The 22,027-nt window shown below is 46.6% G+C and overlaps 1 protein-coding gene across 5 annotated transcripts in view; it reads left to right on the top strand.

Annotated features, from left to right (window-relative positions):
- gse1b (Gse1 coiled-coil protein b) overlaps positions 1-22,027 on the top strand; it is a 643,131-nt gene that overhangs the window by 467,957 nt on the left and 153,147 nt on the right. Inside the window, exon 1 of one of the 5 annotated variants that reach the window (XM_070898266.1) lies at positions 15,456-15,717. The exons of the other annotated variants lie outside the window; for them this stretch is intronic. Coding sequence (XP_070754367.1) covers positions 15,681-15,717 — 37 coding nt within the window. The 5' untranslated portion in view covers positions 15,456-15,680. Of the gene's footprint in view, positions 1-15,455; positions 15,718-22,027 lie in introns of those variants that run through there. 5 annotated transcript variants of the gene reach the window in all.

Below are 22,027 nucleotides of genomic sequence, written 5' to 3'. Positions count from 1 at the left end.
AAACAGAGAGTTCTGGTGAATGGCTGCTTTTCAGACTGGAGGGAGGTGTACAGTGGTGTTCCCCAGGGTTCAGTACTAGGACCACTGCTGTTTTTGATATACATTAATGACTTGTACTTGGGGGTGCAGGGCACAATTTTGAAATTTGAAGATGACACGAAACTTGGAAGTGTAGTGAGCACTGAGGAAGATAGTACAGGTGCAATGTCCTGAATCCGGAATTCCAAAAACCGGAATTGTCCGAAAACCAGACATTTCGGCGAGCGGCGAGGAGCAGAGGATCAGCGGACGGCACGATCCGAAATCCGGCAAAACCTGAAATCCGGCACGGATTCGGTCCCAAGGATTCTGGATTTCAGACTATTGATTTTCTTGTCTGAAATCCGGAAAAGCACAAAACACCGGCACGGACTCTATCCCAAGGATTCTGGATTTCAGATGTTATACCTGTAATAGACTTTAAGAGGACTTAGACAGGCTGGGGAATGGCAAACAGATAGCAGATGTATTTCAACACAGTAAAGTGCGTGATACATTTTGGTAGGAAGAAGGAGAAGAGACAGTACAAACTAAATGGTACAACTTTGAAGGGGTGGAAGAAGTGAGAGACCTGTGGGTGTTCGTGCAACAAATCTCTGAAGGTGGCAGGACAGGTTAACAAAGCACATGGGCTTTATAAATAGAGGCATAGAGTACAAAGCTCAGGAAGTTATGCTGAACCTGCATAAAACACTAGTTCGGCCCCAGCTGGAGTATTGTGCCCAATTCTGGGCACTACACTTTAGGATTACAATTACGTGGATAGACTGGAGAAGCTGGGGTTGTTCTCCTTAGAGCAGAAAAGGCTAAGAGGAGATTTGACCGAGATATTCAAAATCATGAAGGTTTAAATAGAGTAAATAAAGAGAAACTATTTCCAATGGCTGACTGGTCGATAACCAAAGGACACAGATTTAAGGTGATTGAGAAAAGAACCAGAGGCACTATGAGGAAAAGCTTTTTTATGCAGCGAGTGGTTAGGATTTGGAATGCACTGCCTGATAGAGTGGTAGATACAGATTCAATAGTAGCCTTCAAAAGGGAATTGGATGAATACTTGAAGGAGAAAAAAATCTGGGACTAACTGGATTGCTCTGCGAAAGATGGGCCAAATGGCCTCCTTGTGTGCTGTATGATCCTATGATTTTTATTCCTTCACTTCTACAGGTGCTGCCCCCAAGTGGCCATTTTCATGTGTGATCCCAGCTGGTGTGTGACTGCAGGTTATTTGACTGTGAGGGGCATCATAACTTTTAACACTGTTGCCGGCTGAGATCAGTTAACTCAGCACAGACGTGCGATCAAGCTTGGACCTCCTGATCGGTCTGTGTGGCTCCGGCCAAAACCGAGTGATGGATTTAATCACTGGCTTCTGGAGGGATCCTCAATCCGCTTTAAAGCTGTTTTTTTTTCAGAAGAAATACCATTAATACCAGTGTTTAAACTCTTCTCCTTTTATACAGTCAGCCTTTAACCAGACATCTGTGCAAATCACTGCCTTGTTTTTACAGGACACAAAAACTTTCGAAAGTAGTAACTTCTGGAGTACATTTTTCAGAGCTGTTGATGTTTGTAGTTCTCCTGGTTTAAGGATCTGATCAAATGGAGTTAAAGATGGCTTGAACGATTCATATTCTTATCATATAAAGAAAGACTTGCATTTCTATAGTGCCTTTCATGACCACTGGATGTTCCAAAGCACTTTACAGCCAATGAAGTACCTTTTGGAGTGTAGTCACTGTTGCAATGTAGGAAACCCGGCAGCCAATTTGCGCACAGCAAGCTCCCACAAACAGCAATGTGATAATGACCAGATAATCTGTTTATGTTCTGTTGATTGAGGGATAAATATGGGTCAGGACACCGGGGATAATTCCCCTGCTCTTCTTCAAATAGTGCCGTGGGATCTTTTACGCCCACCTGAGAGAGCAGACGGGGGCGTCAGTTTAACGTCTCATCCGAAAGACGGCACCTCTGGCAGTGCAGCACTCCCTCAGCACTGCACTGGAGTTCGTCAGCCTAGATTTTTGTGCTCGAGTCTCAGAAATTTATGAAGCTGAAATGAAAAGTGTGAAGTTGCTTCCTGGTTTTGCATTTTTATGAAGTTGCATTTTCTTTTAAAAGGACGATGTGAAAACAATTAGTTTGATAAAATTCGCATTCCTAGCACGATTTGCTGGGAATTGATTCCATTTAAAGTGGCAGAGACTGCAGGCTCTCCTCGAGTTCACCAATGTTCACCCCAGTTGATGTGACTCGGGTGACCTTCCGTAGCAGTGGAGGGAGAGAACACGGTAGCCCTGCCCGCGGTGTATAATACACACATCCTCTGGCTGCTGAAGGGTGAATGCTCTCAAATGGAATCACGTTGGGACCGTGCTCCTCATTCTCCCTCCGAGATTCACTCTTCCAACTCCGCACACTGGACAGGGTACAGAGGAGATTTATGAGGATGCTGCCAGGACTGGAGACTTTTAGTTATGAGGAAAGATTGGATAGTCTGGGGTTGTTTTCTTTGAAACAGAGGAGGCTGAAGCGAGGCCTTATTGAGGTATATAAAATTATGAGGGACCTAGATAGAGTGGATAGAAAGGACCTGTTTCCCTTAGAGCGGTCAATAACCAGGGGGCATAGATTTAAAGTAATTGGTAGAAGGTTTAGAGGGGATTTGAGGGGAAATATTTTCACCCGGAGGGTGGTGAGGGTCTGGAACTCACTGTCTAAAAGGGTGGTTGAGGCAGAAACCCTCATCACATTTAACAAGTGCTTGGATGTGCACTTGAAGTGCCGTAGCCTACAGGGTCATGGACCAAGAGCTGGAATTTGGCTGGATAGCTCTTTGTCGGCCGGCGCGGACACGATGGGACGAAATGGCCTCCTTCCGTGCTGTAAATTTCTATGCTTCTATGAAACATTTATCATAGTATGGAGCCCAATGGCTTTAAATAAACGGGGCGAATGTCACATTCCAATATCGGAGTGCTCAATCGAGCCCAATCGCGATGGCAGTGATGTGGAACAGGTTTTCCCGTGCGTCTGTTAAACTTTACCATGCAGCTTTTCGGGGCTGATTTTAAAATTAAAACTCCCTTTGCGTCGAATTGTAGGAAGGCTGGCACACATTTAAAAGGAAAGCATCACTTGAAGGCCTCACTTCTGATGCCTTTTGGCAGTCTGCCACCAACGAAAGGAAAGGAAGAGGGCATGGTCTCTTTAAGCGGAAAGCTGGTGCACATATTTCAGATGTAAAAAGTTAATTGAGCTTCCTGTAAATTTGCCAAGTGAGGGATTTAGAAGCACTGTTGTTGTCACAGTGACTTTGCCATCATTTGCACGGTTAGTTATCCATCTGCTCTCCACACCTCCCTCCCTGGTCCCATTGGACGCAGTATTGCACTTGTCTGGATGGCTTTCTCCAGTCAGGTGTGATTGCGCCCAACAGCCGTCCAACAACACAGATGGCCCGGCTCTGAGCGTTTGATGTCGCTTCCCACTTCCTGAATTATTAATCAGCTTGTTTGAGTTGCCTGGATGTGCTCAGCCTCACCTTTGGCGTTTACTTGGTGTCCGGCTGCTGCTATCGTGCAGTGTGCTTTCCGATACTGTGCAAGCCCACGGAACTGCTGAGGCTTAGGAATTCTGAGGGGCGCAAAAGTATAGTATCGGATCGGAAACCAAAGATGGCACTGCGTGGATTCTCATGAAGATGAAATCCTTACTTGAGCAAGCAACAAACCTAAGCAGCGCATCTCAGGACAAAGCCCGCCATACCAACCGTGGCTGATCACGATTCATGGTTACAAGCAGCTCGGCATGGTTCTGTCTCTATAATTCGTCTATAATTATATTTTCCAATGATTTTATTGATGCGGATAAATGTCAGATTTTTGAAATTTGATTTTGGAATCATAGAGATTTAAAGCACGGAGGGGGCCATTCAGCCCATCGTGTCCACACCGGCTGACAGAGCTATCCAGCCTAATCCCACTTTCCAGCTCTCGGTCCATATTCTTGTAGGTTACGGCTCTTCAAGTGCACATGCAAGTACTTTTTTAGTTTGATGAGAGTTTCTGCCTTTACCACCCTTGCAGACCCCCACCACCCTCTGGATGAAAAAAGTTCTCCTCAAATCCTTCTATCAATTACTTTAAATCTATGCCCCCCTGGTTATTGACCCCTCTGCTAAGGGGACTAGTCCTTCCTATCCACTCTCTCTATCTAGGCCCCTCATAATTGTATTCACGCTTTACCATCGCATTAAAAGTTTTGCCGTCCCATTTTCCTCCTCAAAACATCCAGAGGTTTCGTAATATAAGCAATGCCCTCCCTGACCCGGCCATGGGGCTATAATAATGCATGCATCATTCTGCCTGACCTACCCTTGGGACTGTGATGTATTTCTGTTCCTGACCCGACCAGTGGGATTGTAATGCACGTGATACGCTTCCTGACCCGACCAGTGGGATTGTAATGCACGTGATACGCTTCCTGACCCGACCAGTGGGATTGTAATGCACGTGATACGCTTCCTGACCCGACCAGTGGGATTGTAATGCACGTGATACGCTTCCTGACCCGACCAGTGGGATTGTAATGCTTGCGTCAGGCTGCTTGACCCACCCATTGGATTGTAACACACTCGCTCTTCCTGACCAAGCTGCAGTGTTTGGGGCCACACTTCACAAGCTGTTTCTAACCGGCTGTTGTCTTATGTGGTCTAAATTCCAGTAATCACTGCATGGGAAAATGTTGATAAATTGAAATAATTGGGTTGATCTATTTTTGGTATGGATTTTTTTTTAAAGGATGCTGTAATATGGAGCACAGTAAGAATAAACAGACACGACCGCTGGTAGTTGTTTCAACTGAGCTCTCAATGTGTTTAATTTGAAGGAACTGCTTCCCATCGTCCCTGACTGCCTCTGGGCAGCTCATTGTACAAATAATAACAGCAACCTGCACTTACAAAGCACCTTTGTGTAGCAAACTGCCCCAAGCCTCTTCACAGAGACCTAAAAGAACAAATCAGTCTTAGTCCAAAGAACGAGATATTGGGAAGGATGACTAGAAGCTTGATCAAAGAGATGGTTCTTGGAGGAGGAGAAAAGAAACTAAGGCTTGAATTTATATAGCGCCTTTCACGACCTCCGGGCGTCCCAATGCGCTTTACAGCCAATGAAGTACTTTTGAAGTGCAGTCGCTGTTGAAATGTAGGAAACGCGGGAGCCACTTTGCGCACAGCAAGCTCCCACAAACAGCAATGTGATAATGATAGGCGGTGGAACGGTGGAGAAGTTTAGAGAGTTGATTGAAGAGCGTAGAGCACAGGTAGTTGTTGGCATTGTTGGCCACCATTGGGAAAAATGAAGAGCGGTGCCCAGGAGAAGAATTGGGGGGAGGGGGTGGGTAGGGGGGAAACTGAGAGATTCCAGCTCTGGAACAGGTTGTAGAGATGAGGAGGGAAGAGGTCTTGGAGGGGTTCAAACAGAAGGATGAGAATTTAAAATTTGAGGCATTGGTGGGACTGGGGTCAATGTTGGTCAGCACAGGGACTTGGACGGTGTAGGATAGGCTGCAGGCAACAGTGTTTTGGATGAGCTGAAGCTAATGAAGGGCAGAGATTGAGAGGCAGGCCAGGAAAGCACTGAAACAAATAAAGTCTGAAGGTGTGCAAGGTATGAATGAGGATTTTAGGAGTAGATGGGCTGAGCTGGGCAACGTGATGGAGATGGAAGTATGGAATCTTTGTGGTGTCAGAAGCGCGGGTCCGGGTCTAATCTCGGAAACCAAATTTGTCAGCCGTCTGCTTTCCCTGAATTTCTATAATTTGGTGCCGTGACATTTGAGTCAGATTAAGATCAGTTTAATTTGTCAGTGAAAGTCTCTCACCTCACCCCTGACCAGGCTTCTGCTTTAGCTGCTTCATTATACTGTTCCTGTCTTTTGTACAGTCGGGTTTCATAGAACGTACAGCACAGAAACAGGACCTTCAGCCCAACAGGTCTGTGCCGTTGTTTATGGTCCAAAATACCTCTCCTCTTGCCCCCTCTTCTTCAAACCTTAAATGTTGAATTTTGCAAGGATGGGATTAAATGAAGTGAAGGGCCTGCCTGAGCCGAACCTATCTTGTGTAAAATCCCACAGGCCGGAGCCTTTGTCCCCATGCAAGATACCCTGTGTGAGCCGAGTGGTTTCACTTCCCTTTTACAATCGGAGACGAGGCCAATTTGGCCAAAGTGCATTATCTGGGTGGAAGTGTTAAGGGTCTGAAGACCTATCTGCTGCTGTGGCCTGCAGCCAACTCTATTAAGGGAATAAAAACCTTTCCCTGAATCTAATATACAGTGTTATATCTCCTGCAATGTCTGTATGACTTGTTATCCTATGAATATACTCAATAAAAATTGATTTTTATTTTAAGGCAGATTCTATTTTCTGGGTCTTCCAGAGGCCTTGTAATGAATATGATGTTTCATAATACAGAGCCACTTGCTTGGAACTGCATTACATGATACACAAGGGGGTTTAGTGCCTTTGTACTTTCTGAAAATGAAAATGAATGTCAGCAGCACACACAGGCTTTGGCATTCCCAGCAAGGAATGGTAGCCGCGAGGAGTGGGCAGTTGCACATACGCAGCCGGTGATTTGCCATTCCCCGTGGTGCACCTATTCCTGCTATGCCCACCTGCTGGGAATGTGGTTCCGTGCCGCCTACCCTACTGCCATCAGAACGTGCAGGAAAGCGCGCGCCATGGGGGCGGTGAGCCGTGGGCAATTTCCCAAATCGTGTTTCCCCCCCTGCTGGTTACAGTTCCGTGCTGGGAATGCCAAAGCCTTGTGTGGTGCAGTTTACATGGATTTCATTTTCAGATCCGTACCGAGAACAAGCAAAGTTATTTTACTGCAGTTTTTGCACCGCTGATGTCGGGTGGGCTACTTGGTGCATCTCTGCTCTTGGTGGTGGTGACCACCTCCTTGGACCAGAACGTCAACTTTCCCAGAGCAGGCAAAGCTGCTCAAAACCAAATCGAGGAGATGAATATCCAAGTGTGCGTAAAGCAAAAATAACACATTGCGATCAATGCAGTTTTCTCCATTTGAATATTGGGAAGACTGAAGCCATTGTTTTCGGTCTCCGCCACAAACTCCATTCCCTAGACACTGACTCTGTCCCTCTCCCCAACTCCTGTCTGATTCTGAACCAGACTGTTCGCAACCTTGGTGTCTACATATTCGCAGCATAACTAAGACCGTCTATTTCAACCTCCGTAACATCACTCGTCTCCGCCCCTGACTCAGCTCATCTGCTGCTGAAGCCCTCATCCATTCCTTTATTACCTCTAGACTTGACTGCTCCAATGAACTCCTGGCTGGCCTCCCACATTCTGGCCTACGTTAACTAGAGGTGATCCAAAACTCGGCTGCCCTTGTCCTAACTTGCACCAAGTCCCGCTCACCCATCACCCCTGTGCTCGCTGACCTACATTGGCTTCCGGTAAAGCTATGCCTCGATTTCAAAATTCTCATCCTTATTTTCAGATACCTCCAAGGCCTTGCTCCCTCCCTATCTCTGTAATTTCCTCCAGCCCCACAACTCCCCGAGATGTCTGCACTCCCCTAATTCTACCCTCCTGAGCATCCCTGATTATAATCGCTCAACCATTGGTGGCCGTACCTTCAGCTGTCTGGGCCTCAATCTCTGGAATTCTCTGCCTAAACCTCGCCACCTCTCTTTCCTCCCTCAAGGCGCTCCATAAAACATATTTCTTTGACCAAGCTTGTGGTCAGCTGCACTAATATCTACTTATGCGGCTCGGTGTCAAATTTTTATCGCATAATGCTCCTGTGAAGCACCTTGGGATGTTTCACTGCATTAAAGGTGCTATATAAATGCAAGTTGTTGTTGTTGACTTCCAGAAACACATGAGCCAGAGGTTTTGGCTTTGCTTGGGTTCCTGCAGGCTCCAAGCCAATGAAAGGAACTTGCGAAGTGGCAAAGAGGTGATTTCACAAGCTATAGAAAAGGTACGTGCTGAGCAATACTTCAAAATAAATTGTGACTGTGGGACAATGGGACCACAGGTGCAAAATGGCAAAAGACAAATATGTTTCAGATGGTTGTCATGAAGCTTCTCGTGGATACAGAAAGTGATCAACACATGGAGTGTGCCTCCAGATAGAGACACAAGAATTGGAATCATTTAAGAAATGCAGTTTGATGTTGTAACAGGGACACCACGGGGTGGGTGGGTGATCTCGGGTAGGCCGAGTGGCCTTCCTCAGCCATGTCGACCTTGTGGTGCTGTGAAGCACAAGTTTCAGACCTTGGTCATCATTATTCTATACGTGGTTATAGCTACAGCAGAACACTACAGGAAGAGGAAGCACACTAAGGAGGGGGCGAGGGGGACGGGTGGGGAAGAGAAAGATTATAATTACTCCTGAACGAAAAGGCTTTGTGGCAACACGTCGGCACACCCAAGTACTGCAGTCACACACCGGGCAGGATGTGGGTTTTCTTTTGCTCACGATTCATTGTATAATGAATTGCTGGAGTGGGGGGTGGGGGGGGGGGGGGCGGGGGGGAGAGTTGTGGGTCGCGAATGTGACTAGTGGAACACAAGGTGTTTCCCTACAGCGAAAGAGAAAAGCATGGACCGTGAATTAATACTGAATTAATGTTGCTTTCATGCCCCTCCTAAGCCACTTATCCTAAGGCAGTTTCATACTGATAATTGTGCCGTCAGTGGAGAGGTTGGCAGTATTCCTGCCGATGGCATAGTTTCATACAAGTCAGGCGAACTGGGTGCCTCTAGCAGGGTTAGGGACTGACTTGCTCTGTCCCAAGAGCGACTGACACTGAAATTGGCCCTCCGACTGGGCCCAACAAGGATCTGTTCTTCATAAAGAAAAGGAGGGGGCAAAAGTCAGAGGTCACGAGGTCCTGCCACCCCACATAGTAAAATGACTTTAATAGTTGACTCATTGAGCCCAAATCGCAAAGTGCTTGGGAACAAATCCTCCAGTTTGGGGAAGAGTACATACAGTGAGGCAGGTGAGAGGTGTGCTTGCAGAAATTATTCTTTTAGATTTAATTGCCAGACTGGGTGCATTGAAAAGGCTCTTATTGGAATGGGAAATTTTAGCTTTGCTAAGCACAATGTTCGCATAGCTTTCGAGTGTTTACATTGGTAACTGGGTAGGGTGCCGCAGGGATCAGTGCTGGGACCCCAACTATTTACAATCTATATTAACAACTTGGAAGAAGGGACTGAGTGTAACGTAGCCAAGTTTGCTGATGATACAAAGATGGGAGTAAAAGCAATATGTGAAGAGGACAATGTGTGAATGGAGAAAGATTGCTAAGTGCTGCAGTACAGCGGGACCTGGGGGTCCTGGTGCATGAAACACAAAAGGTTACAGCAAGTGATCAGGAAGGCCAATGGAATCTTAGCCTTTATTGCAAAGGGATGGAGTATAAAAGCAGGGAAGTCTTGCTACAGTTATACAGGGTATTGGTGAGGCCACACCTGGAATACTGCGTGCAGTTTGGTTTCCATATTTTGAAACATAGAAAATAGGTGCAGGAGTAGGCCATCTGGCCCTTCGAGCCTGCACCACCATTCAATAAGATCATGGCTGATCATTCCTTCAGTACCCCGTTCCTGCTTTCTCTCCATACCCCTTGATCCCTTTAGCCGCAAGGGCCATATCTAACTCCCTCTTGACTATATCTAACGAACTGGCATCAACAACTCTCTGCGGTAGGGAATTCCATAGGTTAACAATTTTCTGAGTGAAGAAGTTACTCCTCATCTCAGTCCTAAATGGCTTACCCCTTATCCTAAGACTATGTCCCTTGATGTACTTGCTTTGGAGGCAGTTCAGAGAAGGTTCACTAGGTTGATTCTGGAGATGAGGAAAGGTTGTGTAGGTTGGGTCTCTACTCATTGGAATTCAGAAGAATGAGAGGTGATCTTATTGAAACGTATAAGATTATGAGGGGGCTTGATAAGGTGGATGCAGAGAGGATGTTTCCACTGATGGGGGAGACTAGAACGAGAGGGCATAATCTTACAATAAGGGGCTGCCCATTTAAAACTGATGAGGAGAAATTTCTTCTCTGAGGGTTGTAAATCTGTGGAGTTTGCTGCCTTGGAGAGCTGTGGAAACTGGGACATTGAATAAATTTAAGACAGAAATAAACAGTTTCTTAAACGATAAGGGAATAAGGGGTTATTGGGAGCGGGCAGGGAAGTGGAGCTGAGTCCATGATCAGATCAGCCATGATCGTATTAAATGGTGGTGCCGGCTCGAGGGGCAGTATGGCCTACTCCTGTTCCTATTTCTTATGTTCTTAATGTAACAATGACTGATTTTTTTGGGGGGTGGAAATCACCGCCATTTCAATTTGGATGCTGGGAGACGGGTATCCAGGCACTGGTCCCGCTAAGTCTAGCCTCTTCACCACCCCCCACCCCCGGGGGCAGACCCGTGGACCAGCGAGAACTGGGTCTGCAGGTATCCGCTGCCCAGGGCTAATGGAGCCAGCCACCTTGAGCAATGTAAAAGCCCAGACCTCCCGGAATCCGAGTTAAAACGATGCCAATACAAAAAGCAGTTTTAGGCAGGTCTCTCCCTCGGCACCTGGTGCACAGAGTTTGCAAAGTTGAGGTAGAGACTCATCTAGCTTTACAGCTACTTGGTTGACTATATTTACATCAATGAACAGATTGCCTGAATTACCCTCATGACCACCCCGCCCATAATTTCCCTATAAATAGGCTACTGTTGTAATTAGGACCGATTTATTGCCGTGCATTAGCGAGGCCATTTTTATCAATTGGCTGTGTGGTGGCAGAAGGGGATTTTTAGTTTTCAAAGGCAGTTTATTAAAGCAAATGGAAGGTTGTTCCACACTACCAGTAATTATTTACTTCGACAATAATGCATTTGTTTGTTGTGGGAGAGAAAATGAATACAGTGCACAATTCCACACACCATACGAGTGGCGGGCATAATTGACTCTCATATAATCACGCTTTGGACGTGCTTAACAACGTTGTTAAGGATTTAATTGTGCTGACAGACTTTTCTTTATTTAGATGGAGAAGCGAACAACCAAAGTTAGCCTTTGCGCAGAATTCATCAGCGCAAACATTGAGCAATGTAGAAATTCATGTTTTTTTTTTTAAAAGGCTTGTACAAGCCCCAGTCCCATAGCTCAATGGGTCAATGCATTGTCTGCTGTGGTGCTGAGCTATACAGAGTTTCTTCATCATCATAGGCGGTCCCTCGAAATGAGGATGATTTGTTTCCATGCCAAAAAAAGGACGAGTTCACAGGTGTTTCAGTGAAGGACTCGAACTATATCCTGAAGGGTGGAAGATGCCAGTGCGTGGATTTTTTTAACGTGTGGTGGCTGTTGCACACCAGCCACCACACGGGCTTGACAGAGCTAGGTCTTGGTCCAGTGGCAAGGATTAACCAAGACAACTGGAGACCAGCTCTGCTGCACTGACCTAGTTCGCACACGTATCGCAGTGTGGGCTGGCCCATGCTGCCCCTGGCCCCAAACTCTCGCTTCCCCTGGGCCCCGATCATGTCCCTCCACAGTCTCTTGCCGCTCCTGCTGTATCTGCCCACGCTCCAATCACCGACCTGGACGTTGATGACATCACTCTTCACATCCGTTGCCCTCCTGCACCCGCTCACGCTGTACGTTGTAGTGGCATGCCTCCACACTGCTCCCAGGCGCTGCTCGCTGTTCCATTTATGGCCCTGACCTGCCCCTGATGTTCCCTTGCAGGTCAGGGCCTCCAGCTCCCAGGGTTGACTCCTGGCCTATGCTAAATTAGCTACTCTGAATTGGGATGGTAGTGCGCTAGATAGTGTCAACATTTTACTGAGACAAGCATGATCTACTTGCCCGCACCAAGAGTTCGGTATTATTACGCTCAAACCCAGATGCATATTTTATTCTTATTTTTATTGTACACGTAAGGAGGCCCAAGTGTCAGCTGTGGCTCAGTGGGCAGCACTCTTGCCTCTGAGTCAGAAAGTTGTGGGTTTCAGTCTCACTCCAGTGACTAGAGCACAAAAATCCAGCTGAAATTCCACTGCAGTGAGAGGGAGTGCTGCACTGTCGGAGGTGCCGTCTTTCAGATGAGACGTTAGACCGAGGCCCCGTCTGCCCTCTTGGGTGGATGTAAAAGATCCCTTGGCAACATTTTGAAGAAGAGCAGGGGAGTTATCCCTGGTGTCCTGGGCCAATATTTATCCCTCAACCAACATCACAAACAGATTATCTGGTCATTATCACATTGCTGTTTGTGGGAGCTTGCTGTGTACAAATCGGTAGCCGTGCTTCCTACCTTACAACATTGACTACACTTCCAAAGTACTTCATTGGTTGTAAAGCGTTTTGGTACATCCTAAGGTTGTGAAAGGTGCTATATAAATGTTATTTTTAAAAAATCTGTACAGGCTGATTCAATTTACCTGAACAGTGCACCCTACCTGTAAAACACAACAGTCATGCTATTATATTTTTGCTATACTTAATAACATTGGAACAGAAGAGTAGTGGAACTGAGTAGAGGCTATGTTATCTTCACTCTTTACAAATAAGCTTAACACTAAAAATAACCAATTACTCACAGGAGGGTTTGCTTTCTGTATTTAAACAGGGCTGTTGAAGTGGCAAACTTGCTACATGGTTAATTGTAGGAATTGTGATGTGGTGGTCTATCTCGCTGAGGTGCCAACACACTGCAAGCCCAAATGGCATTGACAGCACATGAAAGGCATGGCAGGGCACAGACTCTGGACTGGGCCACAGACACCACCATCCCCCGCCCCGCCATGCAAAATAACCGTTCTCTCACTGCCCTCTTCTTAACTCATTGTACTTGTAAAAGTTACTCACTGCTTTCCTGTGCTAAGAATGGTTTTTAATAGATTAGCTGAAGGCATTTGACTGAAGTGCCAGATAAAGCAAACCAATAGTGGCATGCGTATGTGCCTGTGTAATACAATCTGTGCAGAAGTGCAGGCATTATGTGTTTGCAGGCTCCCGGTATTCTCAATGGCAAATGTTATGCTGATTTGGCTAATTGTAGCAAAGCGTATCTCTTTGTTGTAACACATTGATTTATTTTTTTTAAAAAGCTGATGCCAATGTCTATGCTTTTTTTGTGGGGGGGGGGGGGCGGCGGGGTATGTGGATTTCCATTCTGGAACCGAGCAGCAGGGACCTGTGTGTGTGTGTGCTCGGAGACAGGCTGCCATTCTCGAAGGGAATACACACAGACATATCTGCGAACAATGTGCCGCCAAAGTGCAGCAGCTGATAATAAGCTCGGCTCGACCCCGGAGGTCACAGTCAAATGAATGGGCCAGATGCTTCGCACTTGTGTTTTCACGGCCCTGGAGCAGATAATTTTCGCTCGATTCCGCCCTCCTACTTCTGCTAACCCCCCCCCAACACACACACACACACAATCTTGCAACAACACAAGAAAAAAATCCTTCGGCAGCCTGGAGCACTGGGGCGAGTGTGTTCGGGAGAGATTAAGTGATTGCTTATCGCTTGCCTCTCGCTGTTGGAGCTGATAGACTACAAGCCTTCTACACCCACTCAACCGTTAGGAGCTGGGTGCCAGGGGATTGGGGAAATATAAATTCTTCTGAAGCATTTTTTTTAAATAATGAAGGGGCTTTGGTGGAAAAAGATTGGGTGAAAACTAAAAGACAAATCTTAGCGTGGTGACCGTAACACAGAGGATGTGGTTTAATTTTCGCAATGCATTACTCATTGAAGTTTTAATGTTTTTTTTTAAAAGTAGTTTGGGGAGAAATGATGTATGGTTGTGGTCTGTGTGTCTGCATTTTAACCCATGCAAACAAACCTTCCTTTCAATGTCATTAACGCGTTGTTGTCCGGCTCCTGTTTAATGTTAATCAGACTGTGTACTCAGCTTGCATTGTGAGCAGAAGAACTGCCCCCAAGTGTGTATCTCTGAATTGGGAGGAGTTTTCTAAGCGGTGGGGGAGGAATGGGTCCACGATTGCCGAGCTGGAGTGGAAGGAGTTAAACGACTGGCTCTTGTAGCTGGAAAGTATACTGTGTGATTTTTGCGAGAGGGCAAAAAATAAGTCATCAGATAACACACTTTGTGTGTGTGTGTGTGTGTGTATGTGATGGGCGATCGGATGAGATAAGACACCTGATTGCAAACCCTCCCCCCAACAGGTCCTGAGCAGCTCGCCCACATTAACCTCTTCCTGGGTGTCACTGGCGCCTGGGGCATGTTGGAGATATTTATTTTTCCACTCCTTAGTCCCTCCCCCCTCTGTCTGTCTCTCTCTGCTCTCGAAGTCACAGGATACTTAACCGACTTCCAACTCCTGTTGTTTCTGTTAGTCTTTGACTTGAGGTTAAAAGAGAGAAGGGGGTTTGGGGGTGTTGTTGGTGGTCATGTCGATGCTGCCAATTCCCGCACTGGGGGTTGAGTTGACGACCCCCTCAGGTCAGTTAGCAGGCTCTGTGGGGACTGGCTGCTGCTGACTTAGAACTGCGGGCTCTGCCTCTCTCTCCATTGGCACGGGAGCATCTTCACATATAATGTGTGTGTGAGAAAGAGACCCAGACCCACGCGCACACACTTTGCGAGAGCGAGAAGTATCGCTTTTGGTAATTGACACACGATCCGGTGAATATCTGGCAGCCCGGCAAGGCAGGAGCGCCGGACTCGGCTGAACAGATGCTTGATGGTTTTATATCCTCACTCTTTCATTAAGAGTGACAAATCTGCTGTCACTCAGCCAGACTTCCAATTTGCAGATAATGATTCTTGCATGAAGATTGATCGACGGCTGCAGATCCTGAAGGGGTTTGCGAAGAGGAGGAGCGAGTTTGTGTTTCTCTCCTTTTTTCCCCTCCCTTCCTTTTTCTCTCTCCCTCTCTCTCTCTTTCCCCCTTTCCCTCCCTCCCCCTTTCCCTCCCTCCCCCTCTCTCTCTCTCTCTCTCTCTCCTTGCAGACGTGGGACGTGGAGCCGAGAGCAGCTCCCGTGTGTTGGTCGCTCCTCCCTCCTCTCTCTCGCAAAGCTGCCCTGTCCTGTCCCGTCCGTGCCCGAGAGTCAGCAACCGAGGCACCGCCACAAAGCCAGCGCTTCTCGCTCTCTCCTCCTCTCCGGGGCTGGGTTTGGAAACAAAATCCATTGACCTCCGACCTTGACATTCAAATTATTGAGTGGAAGAAAAGGATTTGCTCCCTGGCTCGTCTTTGGAATTCGCTCGCTCGCTCTCTCTCTCGTTTTCTTTTTTGAATGCTTGTTGATAATCTCAACCCAGTGCTTTTTGGCGGCGTTTAGAGCCTCCCCCGCCACCACCCCCCCCCCCCCCCCCAACTCTCCCTCCCCAGCCCTGACATTTTAAGGAAGGAAGGAAGGGGTCCAGGGATGGCAGCCGTTTGGTGGCTTCAGAGTATTGTTGGTAGTGAATTACGCTCATTGTGGATCGGCTGCCAGTCTGTATGCTGCACTGAATGACAACAGCGCCTGTACTCTGGACCTGTACAACTCATTCATGCCTGCAGATCTCCCCTGGAAGGGAACAATGGCCCTGTAAGTTAAAACCATGTTTGGATTGAAGCCACCGCTCTACTACCTCCCAGGTAAGACACATCAATCGCGCCCCCCCCCTTTCTCTCCCTTATTCGCTTGCTGTTCCTCCTTATTTCTATATGCAGTTAATTTTTTTTTTGTTAAGCAATGTGAGCACGTTATCTTTCACCACTTATCTTTCACCAGCTTTCTCCAGCTCTTTTGTTTCCCCCCCCCCCCCCTATATCTATCTCTTTCTCTCTGTCTACCTCACACACTCTCTCGCGTGAAAGCTTCTGTAAGTGTTGGGTCTGTTTTATTTAACAGCTAGTTTCAAAACACTTAGGTAATCTGACTGACTAAAGCATGGTGTGTGTTACCATCAGTGGGTGCTTAACATCCCTTCATGGCTCGGTGAATCCTGATTATGTATCCGCGACCAAACTGTAGCAAATAAAACTTAGTTTTAAATTACGACTCACTTTTTTGGGGGGTGGTGGGCGAGAAGAATTTATTACGTAATAACACAAAAGTATAATACTGCGGCTGCTGGAAATCTGAAATATTCCATCATAATGCTGGCAACTGTGGATATTTTTTGTAATTCTTTGACCTCAAGACGACCATCTCTCTCTCCATCCTTCCTCGCCTCCGTGGTTTACGTCAAGGGCACTGCCTTTGCATGGTGCCAGGTCTCAGCTGGCTCACTGCAGCCAGCGTGTCTCCAGCAAGGGCTCCTCCTGCTCTCAGTCACCCTCCAGTTTTATCCCAAGATTGCGTTCTTCGCCAACTCCTCTTCCTCCTCCTAGACAAAATTATTGTTGGACAATGGGGTCACTTTCCACATGTATGCTGCCATCAACTTGCTCTCCCTCTTCACCTCCTTCCACCCCATGGAGGCTGTGCTTATCTGACATTCGATTGTGCACGAGTTAGAATTTCCTCAAAATTGGGTTTCAACTTATTCAGCTCCAAAGCCCCTGTCGTTGACTTCATCCCCCTGCGCGCTCAGGCTGAACACGGCAGTTAGTGCGGTGTGCACCCGAAAACTGAGCTTCAAAGCCCATATCCTAACCATCACCACATGACTGCCCACTTTCACATCATGGCCCACCTTTGCCCCACCTCAGCTCTATTGCTGTCAAAACGCATCTCTACTTTCATTATCTGTCAGCTCAGTTTTTCTACTGCACACCTTGTTGCCTCTCCAGAACTCTGCCACCCATATCCCACCCTCGTCGACCTCCAATATGGCTCCCAGTCCCCCAACACATCAAACTCAAAACCCTAACCCTTGTGTCTTGCCCTACCTAACCTCCCCCAGCCTCTCGGTCTGTCCCACATCCTTTGGTCCTCTGACTTTTGCTTCTTGTGTAGCCTCTTCCCACTATACCAGCTTCGATCTTTTTGATGGAAGAATTATGGTGACCTTTTTTCCCTTCAAGGCCCCTCCAAAAGAAAAATATGTATGTGTATAACCCAGTCCTGAGTCGATCCACTTTCTCCATGCCAAATGATTTATTTTCCTGTCAAAACACAGCAAGTTCAAACTGGCTAAAAGGTGCAGTCAAGTGTATCCAAAGAAGATTGATTTTACAAAAGTCATGTACTTACCAGAGATGGAATTGTTGCATCATTATTATTATTAGGCATAACCTGTATCAATTGAGGAAAGTGACCTTTGAAAAAACTGAATAGGCAGCAAACTTTGTTTATTGACTACTTAAAAAAAAATTGTGGGATGGGCAGGCCCTTCGTTCCCAACATGTCAATTAAGTTGGTTTCTATTTAAAAAAAATTTTGTTGCTCCTGTTTGTTTTTGTTTTGATTGATTTTAGCTAATTCCAAAGACCCAAGGTCCGCCCTTTTATTTTGGTGGGGATTTTGGCCAGAATTAACTGCAGCCCACTCTGCTGTCCTCACATGCAGCTGTCATGGTAACCGTGTCAGACAATTCTTGGTTTTCAAATGATTATTTGACAAGTAGAGAATTAGAAAAGACAAGGGGTTGCGAGGGGAAGGGGAAAGAAAGAGAAAGAACTTACCACTCGACTCCTCCGGTGGACTAATTATTGTGAAGCAGGCGCTCAACACTCTCCATTTCTGCCCTGTTCGATTGTCATCTTTGGAGCTAGGCAGATAATGGGATGTGACAGCTGAATAATGGATTGAAACTGCAATGAGGCTGATAGTTAAAGAATCTTCATTAAAAATATATATATCTATACTTCAGTCTTTGAATCCAAATAATTCCAATGTATAAGAATCATATGTTTGTTTAAATGTGCATTTCTTGGTGCCTCATATTTCTTGGTTGTTTGCAATGTGATGATGAGCATGCTATTAGTAATTAGCAATTACTAACAATCACCTTGGTGTACCTGACTCTAAATTATGATCAGTATTACTTGGTGACACGCACCAGAAGTCGCAACTTCAATTTAAAACATAGATTGTATTTTTTTATCCTTTATCTATCATTTTCTTTCTCCTCCTCATCTCACCCCCACACTGTACTTTTTATGGTTCCTCAACTCTTCGAATACTTTTGAAAGACCTGAACTATCACTTGCCTGTTTCCTCCTCTTCCCTCTTTCCCCACGTTTCTAATTCTTCATCCCGACACTCAGCATCATTCCTGTTTCAATGGTTCCGGATAGATTCAGAGATCACATACGCATTTTGAGAGCTGCTGAAGTAATTCACTCTTGTCGTTACTTCAGGAGAGATGGAAGAGACACATTGGTATTGACAGCAACATTCTGATTCAAGTCATTTCATTGAACGGCTTTTTCACTAGAGGCTTGAAACGTGCAGTTCTTTCAGTAATTATTAACATTGATCTTCCCAAGTTCGACAACACATAACAACCCTGCACATCTAAATATCGCCAAAGATTTTCTTTTCAACTTGAGATTTTTGTTGGGAGAGGCATCATTTCTTCAGAACATTGGTTACATTCGAACAATTTACTGCAATGTCGGTTCAAGCTGCGAATAATGCCAGAGTGTTCATAAAACCATTCAATAATCTTGAAAAATCATAAAAGGAACAACATTCAAACCCGAATGTTGAATATGATACCAGAAATGCAAGGTATATATATTAGGGAAGGATGAACAGGCTGGGTCTCTTTTTTCTCTTTGGGGGGGGGGGGGGTGGCCTAATAGAGGTCTTTAAAATTATTAAAGATTTTCATAGAGTGGATACACAGAGTATTTCCACGTGGAGAAGAGCATAACTAGAGGCCATCAATATAAGATAGTCACCAAGAAATCCAGTGGGGAATTCAGAAGAAACTTCTTTACCCAGAGAGTGGTGAGAATGTGGAACTCTCTACCACAGGGAGTGGTTGAAGCGAATAGTATCGATGTATTTAAGGGGAGGTTAGACAGCATATGAGGGAGAAGGGAATATGGATGGGCCAAATTGCCTGTTTCTGTGCCGTATATCCGATGTAATATCTCTTTAGTGTGTGTCTCAGTGTCGCTTTGCAAAAGCACTCTGTGGATTCAGGGAGCATTGTTGAGTAAATCTAGTTTTATTCCGAGGTTCAGGCAATCAGTTTATTAATGAATACTGTGAAGAGAAAAAAACCCTCTGATTAGTATTCATTTGCATTCCCTTTGCAATCTCCAGCAATATATTCTCATAGATAGTGATTGAAGCTAAGGACCTGTAGACTTGGCAACGTGCAAATGAAATTCTGTACCCAGAGGGTTCACATCATTCCCAGGTTCCAGTGGAATTACCTATCCTTTATGCAGCCTGGAAATGAATTTGTGTCCGCATTGTCTGGGCAAATATTATTGTATTTCAGGATTTTCTGGAAGGCTCCTTGTGTATCTTTTATCCTGCTGTGTTTTAACTGTCTCCTTGCAAAGCAATAAATGTATCCAAGGCATATCTTGCCAAAACAAAATTGCCATAAAGACTTGACCAGTTTCTGCCTTTTGAGTGTGAGGTACAAATGACTGAGATTTCTCCGACGCTCCCCGCTCCCCCACCGCCACCGCTCACCCCCTCCCCACCACCACCGCTTCCCCCACCGCCACCGCTCACCCCCTCCCCACCACCACCGCTCTCCCCTTCCCCACCGCCACCGCTCACCCCCTCCCCACCACCACCGCTCACCCCCTCCCCACCACCACCGCTCTCCCCTTCCCCACCGCCACCGCTCACCCCCTCCCCACCGCCACCGCTCACCCCCTCCCCACCACCACCGCTCACCCCCTCCCCACCACCACCGCTCACCCCCTCCCCACCGCCACCGCTCTCCCCTTCCCCACCACCACCGCTTCCCCCACCTCCCTCCTCCCACCGCCACCACTCCACCCCCCCCCCCCCCCCCCCCACAATGGCTGAGTGAGTTTGCCCAATGGGCAGTTGAGCCATACATACCAGGAAAGGTCTCGGGTTGGAACGGGACTAGGATCAGCCGTGGCTCAGTGGGTAGCACCCTCGCCTCTTGAGTCAGAAGGTTGAGAGTTCGAGTCCAGGGACTTGAGCATAAAGGAAATCTAGGCTGACACTCCAGTGCAGTGCTGAGGGAGCACTGCACTGTCGGAGATGTCATCTTTTGGATGAGACGCTAAACCAAGGCCCCATCTGCTCTCTAGGAGGGTGCAAAAGAACCCATGGCACTATTTCGAAGGAATTATACCGGGTCCTAGCCAATATTTATCTCTCAATCAACATAACAAAAACAGATTTTTATCACATTGCTGATTGTGAGAGCTTGCTGTGTGCAAATTGGCTGCCGTATTTTCTACATTACAACAGTGACTACACGCCAAAAGTACTTCATTGGCTGTAAAGCGCTTTGGGACATCCTGAGGTCGTGAAAGGCGCTATATAAATGCAAGTCTATATATAGCAGTAAGGATGGTACAATTGACCTCCATGTTCCTGAGTTTCCCCCTTCTTCCATACTATCCAATATCACGCACTGAAGTGTGGATATCAATGAGAACAGGATCTGACGTGTTTAATCCGTTCCTGTGTCCATGGCCAAATGGCATGCTTGCGTTTACTGTTCAGGCTCACGCAGGACGAGTGGCTACTCAAAGTACCAGCCCACGACTGATGCCTATGCTCCAACAGGGAGTTAAGACCTTGAGGAAAAGGGACAAGGTGAAAATAGGCGCGGTGTAGAGGGATTAAGTGAAGGAGCTCCCTGATGATTTGGCGGATAAAGGCACTCCCTGACGTGACACTGAGAAATGCACACCTGGAGGTCCCAGGTTTGATCCCTGGTCTGTGCTGCGTTAGCAAATCTTAGCTGGGATATCAGGAAGGGGGGCTATAATTGGAATCCGCACCCCTGTGTAAAATTCAGCTGGGAATTACTGGAACTCACTGTAGTCTATTTGCTTCATGGGTTCTTTGCCTAAGAATTCATAGCAACACATTTCTATTAAGAACTAGTTGGTTTATTAGCAAAAGCTCTAACAATCACACTGATATTACCAGTTCATCCACCAGGCTCTCAACCACCTGCCCCATAGTGGATTCCCCAAACCCAACTGGCTGGTGTTTTATTGAGTCTTGTGACCGTCACGTGACCAGCTAAGCCACTCACAGCTCAACAACTCTACACTATTTTTGGTGAGAACTTTAAATCAAGTACCCCCTTTTTGTAGGCACCAGAACCTACAAATATCCAAATTAATATGGGAACTGTACAAAATTAAATTAAAATTCTGTTCCCGGGGGTGGTGATGCACTCCAGTCCCTCCGGCATCCACCTCTCGTGGAAGGCTGCGAGTGTACGGGTGGACACCGCGTGCTCCATCTCCAGGGACACCCTGGCTCGGATGTAAGCGCGGAAGAGAGTCAGGCAGTCGGGCTGAACGACCCGCTCGACAGCCTGCTGCCTAGACCGGTTCATGGCCACCTTTCAACAGCTCGACAAATCTGTGAGCATCCTCACAGATGCATACATTACCCTCGCCAGGCTGCTAAATCTTATACCTTTTGAGGCACCGGCATGTAACAATTCCTGGTAGTTTTTACCTTCCTCGCAGCCAGCAAGGACAAGACCTACGTTTCGGGAACCGCACAGCATCAGTCTTGCCCCTAGGAGGAATGCCTTTTACAGAGGACCTTCACTTCCTGCACTGTCCCAGTAAAATAACGACACTAAAATAAGGACACGTCATTTCAAACTTTTTTTTGTTTATTTTCTTTTTATACCGATAAAACTTCTCGCCTAGTAGACACTGGCCAATTTCAGGGCTTCTGTCGTAGCAGTTGCGTTAGGCTGACGGAAGCAATTCAGCTATTCAGACATTGACCAATGGGTGCCACGCCGAACTTGGGCTGGTTACTGCTAAACAGGACATGCCCAAATTGTCAGATAAGTGTCGAGGGGCCGAATGG

The sequence above is a fragment of the Pristiophorus japonicus genome, chromosome 13, assembly GCF_044704955.1.
Source record: "Pristiophorus japonicus isolate sPriJap1 chromosome 13, sPriJap1.hap1, whole genome shotgun sequence".
In the NCBI taxonomy this organism is placed as follows: Eukaryota; Metazoa; Chordata; class Chondrichthyes; family Pristiophoridae; genus Pristiophorus; species Pristiophorus japonicus.
Note: the sequence above shows the minus strand (reverse complement) of the source record. Positions and strands in the feature narration are given on the sequence as shown.